General features: G+C 32.0%; 1 protein-coding gene across 1 annotated transcript; it reads right to left on the minus strand.

Moving 5' to 3' along the window:
- Positions 1-4,322: 4,322 nt before the first annotated feature.
- Positions 4,323-6,065, minus strand: LOC139510473 (uncharacterized). The gene has a single exon (XM_071297050.1). It carries the CDS (start codon positions 6,057-6,059, stop codon positions 4,362-4,364), a length of 1,698 nt encoding a protein of 565 aa, XP_071153151.1. The 5' UTR covers positions 6,060-6,065; the 3' UTR covers positions 4,323-4,361.
- Positions 6,066-6,455: the final 390 nt, after the last annotated feature.

Below are 6,455 nucleotides of genomic sequence, written 5' to 3' on the forward strand. Positions count from 1 at the left end.
TAATTTTTCAATGAATTGTAGTACAGAAAAACTTCTTGTATTAATTTTCATTTATGTCAGTAACAGTATCAAATAATTCTGCTCAAAGCGGTACTTGGACCGACAAAAACTTGTGTGTTGAGAGCTTTTGTTCCGCTTTGAAAACCTCATTGTTAATTAGGGATGAAGAACAGCGTAAAAAGCACTGTTGTTGGGTGCATGCATTGATTTCTTTTCTATTTTACACAAAAGATTCTTCAAAAGATAACATTCTACAGCTTTATAGCCAACATGTTGTGATTTTGAAGTTTTTCTGTATTTATACAATACTAGTACTAGCATTTACTGTAATTATTAATGACTAATTTTCAGTGCAAATGCTGGTTTTATTATTAGAAGTTGATTATTAGATTCATGAATGTATCCAGAAGATGATTAAATGATTTAATGCGAATATGTCGCTCCGTAGATTTACAATACGTTTCAGCTTATGTTGGATAACTTTTTCATGTTTCGTTTGACTTACTTTGCGTAAGCGTTTTGATATGAACGTAAGCATATAATTTTTCCATAATTTTTTATTGAAGTTTTTTTTTCGCGCGTTGTATGCTTAACTCATCATTTAAAATCAACACACTCAGGTTATTTGTGGTTTTAGATTTCACAGCATTTGATTAAACACTGGCATTTTTTTTAAATATAAAAAAAATCGTTGGCTTACCTCTGCGGCGACAATACTTATTGCACACCACAACAAATTGAACACGAACTCAGTTTATAGGTAGATTCTAAAATGTATGTCACATGCATGTTAAGAGCGAACATTGTTTACTTCCAATAAAAAAGACGGTATGATAAGGGCAAAATAGTTTTAATTTGATAACAGTCACATACGAACCGTTACAGTTTTAACATACAGGGTGCATTACTCTCTTATAACACTAGAAGTCGAATTGAAAGTTTACATTCTTCATAAACCGTTAGAAAGCTGGAATGCGATTGGCAAGAATTGGCTTCGACAATTGACAACAAGTATAATGATCAATATTTTTATGTAAATGTTCAAATATTAAAGGGGCACTCGCTGTCAAATTCATGGTCACCGATTTGACTCACATTCTTGAAATCTAAATCTTGAAAACATTCCTTTATTTTATCAGAAAATGATTTACATGGTCTAATTTTCTAAAAATTGGAGATCAGCCCAAATCTAAGAACGATGTACTTAATATGAGACTATTTGGTAATTCAAAAATTTCATTTCAAAATAAGCCATTGTTTTTTTTTTCCTTTCTAAAAAGTAACATGAAATATATCAAAGACATATGGAATGAAGAAACCAACGAATTTTACAGTTGTTGTTCTATATTTGAAAAACTTGTGGATAAAAGAAACTATATATCGGAATTTTCAAGAGTTAAAAGTTCAATACCAACCGACTTCTTACAAATTTTAGAAATTGTTAATTTAATTAATGAAAAAACAAACATAGAATTGAAACTATCTAATGAAATGGTCATATTAGATAGAAATAGAAAAAAAAATAAAACCTAAAGAATTTAAACTCAAATATATTCGAGACATGATTAATAAGAAATTATATCCAACACGTCAACTTAAATGGCAAGAATTTTTTGGGCACGAAATTAATTGGAAAATAGTATGGGACAATCTGAAAAAAGTTAATATCACCAATAAAATGAAAGAATTTCAATGGAAATGCATTCACAATATCATATATACTGAAAGACTTTAAAAAATGCAATTGTCAAACGGAAAATGTCATATTTGCCAAACTCTTAATAATACTGAAAATTTGCAACATTTATTTTTTGATTGCAATACAACAAAATTAATCATTAGTTAAATTAAAGATATTTTCACATTATGGAATGTTCAATTAGATGATAAAAATTTAAAACATTTTATGCTTTTGGAAGATAGCAGTGGTCAATCAAACCAAACTTTACCTTTAAATCTCTTTTTTTATTTTTAAACAAGAGAGAACACACTGAAATGTCTCGCCTTCTTTACTAAACATTTATATTAAGTTGATAGTACTAAATACAAAGCTTTATTACAACTGTCACATAAACTTAACATTAACCAAGAAAACTAAACATTGATCAATGAACCATTAAAATGAGGTCAAGGACAGATGAACCATGCCAGGCAGACATGTACAGCTAACAATTCTTCCATACAACAAAAATAGTTGACCTATTGCTAATATAGTTTAAGAAAAACAGACCAAAACACAAAAACTTAACACTGAGCAAAGAACCGTGAAAATGAGGTCAAGGTCAAATAAAACTTGCGCGACTGACATATACATCATAAAATATTTCCATACACCAAATATAGTTAACCTATTGCATATAGTATTAGAAAAAAAAACCAAAACTCAAAATCTTAACTTTGAAAACTGAACCGTGAAAATGATTTCAAGGTCAGATGACACCTGTCAGCTAGACATGTACACCTTACGATCATTCCATAAACCAAATATAGTAGACTTATTGCATACAGTATAAGAAAATGAGGTCAAGGTCAGATGACACCTGCCAGTTGGACATGTACACCTTACAGTCCTTCCATACGCCAATTATACTAGACCTATTGCTTATAGTATCTAAGATATGGACTTGACCACCAAAACTTAACCTTGTTCACTGATCCATGAAATGAGCTCGAGGTCAAGTGAAAACTGTCTGACGGGCATGAGGACCTTGCAAGGTACGCACATACCAAATATAGTTATTCTATTATTCATAATAAGAGAGAATTTAACATTACAAAAAATCTTAATTTTTTTTTCAAGTAGTCACTGAACCAGGAAAATGAGGTCAAGGACATTGGACATGTGAATGACAGAAACTTCGCAACATGAGGCATCTGTATACAAAGTATGAAGCATCCAGGTCTTCCACCTTCTAAAATATAAAGATTTTAATAAGTAAGCTAACACCACCGCCGTAGCCGCCGCAGCCACCGGATCACTATCCATATGTCGAGCTTTCAGGCTTGGAAATCATACATGATAACACATTTGAAATATGTACCTTTACATTAGACAAAGAAAAAATAAACACACTAATTAATGTTATACTATGAGTACAAACCTTGCAGGAGATAAAAATATAAAACAACACGTTTAATAATTTATTGCGTCCGAAGCGCTTTTCTGGATTTACCTTCATCAGGAACGCTCAAAGCCAAACATGTGAAATCCGAAGATGTATAAGTACCGAAAATCGTTGAAGTGCTATATGTTAAAAATATCTAAAATAAATAGCCAAATTCATCTAAAGCCAACTTTGCCTGAGGGAGTTGAAACCTTAGTTTCATAATAATTTCAAAATTTATAAACGGACAATTTTAGTAAAGTTTGTTTAATCATGTCAGTACCAAAGCACTGACTACTGGGCTGATGATACCCTCGGGGACTGATAGTCCACCAGCAGAGGTAACAGTCACGATGTTATGTGGTCTGCCTTTTATATATCTTTGATTTATATTGATTAAGGTAATCCATGGTTTAGAGATGTACTCGATTATGTTATGATGTTATGTGATGGTTTAGAGGTGGTCTCGTTTATGTTATAATGTTATATTATTTATCACTAGTAATATATTCTAGGAAGATTTTTTTTCTCCATTCATTGCCATATAAAAGAATATAAGTATTATTACACGTGTACTAATTTTTTTTCTCTGTTAATACAGTGCACTTTTCAGTCTCCTGTTTCCCAAAAAGTTGGTTTAAATGTAAACGGGAATCCACAGTTTGCATTCTGGGCAACTCAGGAAATTGTAAACAGAAAATATTTGGAATAAAGAAGTATCTATTTAAAAAAAAAGAAGTTTACTATCACACCGAATTAGCCAACCAACGAGTTCTTTCTCCGCGTGGGTATAACTTTCGCATGGGATTTGTCGTGGATACCATATTTGTATTCCAAAGTTAATCCACGGCGGTTTTACTCATGTTGGTGGTATAAAAACGAAGCTGAATATGTAGATGATTGCCTCATTTATTGATTTATAAAACAAACTCCATATTTTAAAGTTCCTATTTTATGAAATTTAGGTATCTATGATGAGTTTATTATAGTATCTTATAGAACATTTTCCACAGCTGAACAATGATCAATAATATGTAATGAACATTTGAATGAGATAATAAATTATTCATTACAAATGAAGGTGTGCATGTTTAACTTTGTGTTTATTTCTAGGATTTCAATTTTGTCATCTCTGATATGATATCGTCACTTTGACATCAATATTTATATTAAAAATTATTTGGAAATACAACGTAATCAAATAAATTGAAATTATGAAACGGACTCCTATTCTGATCATTTAGACAAACAATCTATCTAAGAAAATTCATATAAAACTGCAAGTTGGTCCCATTTGACACACACAAGAAGTTGCTTGTTTTGTTTGTCCATATACACGCCACCTAATTCATAAAGTCCATCAGATCTTTGCAAAAGTTGTCTGTAACGTTTTCCATCAGCCGATACCACAAAGAAGTTGTCAGTGCAACGCTCAGAAATATATACGTTTCCAACATCATCGATTGCAAGTGAAGGGTATTCACGAAACGTTGTAACAGGCAGTGTGATATCCCAAATACTACGCCCGTGATTATCACAACAATAAAGTTTTTTTGTGTTAATCTCAACGTAGTATACATTCGATCCATTGAAGGACAGAACAGTACATGAAAACTCAATTGTTTTTAAAAATAATCCGTCGTGACGAAATATTTGGATACCGTACCCTTTTACGGCAATGGCTAGTTGATTTTCATGAGAATCTATTCCAAAGCATTCGCCTACTAAACATATCTGTTTCACGACTTTATCTTCACTTGAAATTAACTCAATAAATGAAACCTTTTTTGAACAGGACAATGTTGTTGCTATTGTTGATTTGTTCAATATAGCTATATCAAATGGAGGGCATTCAGTAGGAATGTACCGTAAGAGCATACAATTTGCATCATATAGCATTAACCTATTGTTATTTGAAAAATCTGTGAATAGAAAGGAACCGTTTGGCAAGATTACGCAGCTTGTAACCTTTACAATAGAAAATTTTATTTCTTTTTTCTTGATGAGTTTCATACTGTCAATGTTTACTGTGAAATTGTCATTTGATTTCCCCGTGATCTTCGGAGACTGACTAAGACTACCAGAAAACAACTCAAGAGGGTTTGTTTTGATTTCAATTTTACCGAAGTTTTCAACTTGTAAAACATTTTTGACATCATCACACAGCTTAACATGAATTTCCCGATCACTGAATTTACCCTTCTCGGTACTTGTAGACAGGAAATTTTCTTGTTTAGATAAGGTCTCCTCAAACACTTCCAAACACAGAAAAAATTGTAGATTAGTTCCCTTTTCTCTGGTCAAAGTAATACTCGATTTCAAAGCGCATGTATTCTTTAACCTTTCTTGCAGAAAACCTAACTGCTCTGAAATACCCTGATCATATTCTAGTTTATGTTCATCAATTTCTGCATTCAATTCTTTGCATATATCATCTAGCTTGTTTTCAAGGTATTTCTTCATGCCAGCAACATCTTTCCTCGCAGTTTTGACCTGACTTTCAAAGGAACGAGAAGCTTCTTCTTTCTTTTCAATGATCTTATGTAACTTTAAAATCATTCCATCTATTCCCTCTTCAATGTGATTAGCAGCAGTAGAAGACTGAACATTTGCAATGACATCTTCAATAAGACAAACGTTTTGACAACCTTTGTGATTCAAAGTGCTACATCTAATGCAGCACGGTTCTCGATGGTCAGAACAATATAATTCGAATTTCCGGTCATGTTCCAAACAGGTTTGTTGCACTCGTTCTAGAACTTCCGGTATGAATTGGCGTTCTTCGAGCGGGAGAACATCATGTGATCGTAAAGCTTTTATTGATAGATGATGTTTTTTACAACTCGAACATAGACCTTCTTTACAAACTATACACCAAAACGAAGCCTCCTGTGATAGGTCTCTAAAGCTACATGGCATGCACATCTGTTCCTCCTTTACAGCGTTTGAAGCCATTCGAATATCCTGAATTGAAAAAATAATGTAAATATTTTTCTTGCAATATACTATGCTGCATCTTCAATATATTTTGAAAATAAAATCTCGAAATACATTCATTCGCGTATATTTAAATAAATACCAATGTGATGGACTTTACTGCATTTGAATAACACTTACCCACATAATTCAATATAAAGCAAAAATCTAGATCTGTTATTATATATATGTCATATAAAACCCGTTTTTATCAGAATTTCCAGTACTGGTTTTTATTGTTTGTTCTTTAATATTTATTACTTAATTAAATGAACTGATCACAATTAAAGCGCGGAGGAGGGAGTTAAAAAAAAAGTTTCAGAATCCCCTTTTCATGTGCTCTTTTCAATTCAGCAACCTCATTAGTACTTGTCG

The sequence above is a fragment of the Mytilus edulis genome, chromosome 2, assembly GCF_963676685.1.
Source record: "Mytilus edulis chromosome 2, xbMytEdul2.2, whole genome shotgun sequence".
Classification (NCBI taxonomy): Eukaryota; Metazoa; Mollusca; class Bivalvia; order Mytilida; family Mytilidae; genus Mytilus; species Mytilus edulis.

Coding starts and splice junctions, on each gene's coding strand:
- LOC139510473 (XM_071297050.1), bottom strand. CDS start 6,059: ATGGCTTCAAACGCTGTAAAGGAGGAACAGATGTGCATGCCATGTAGC.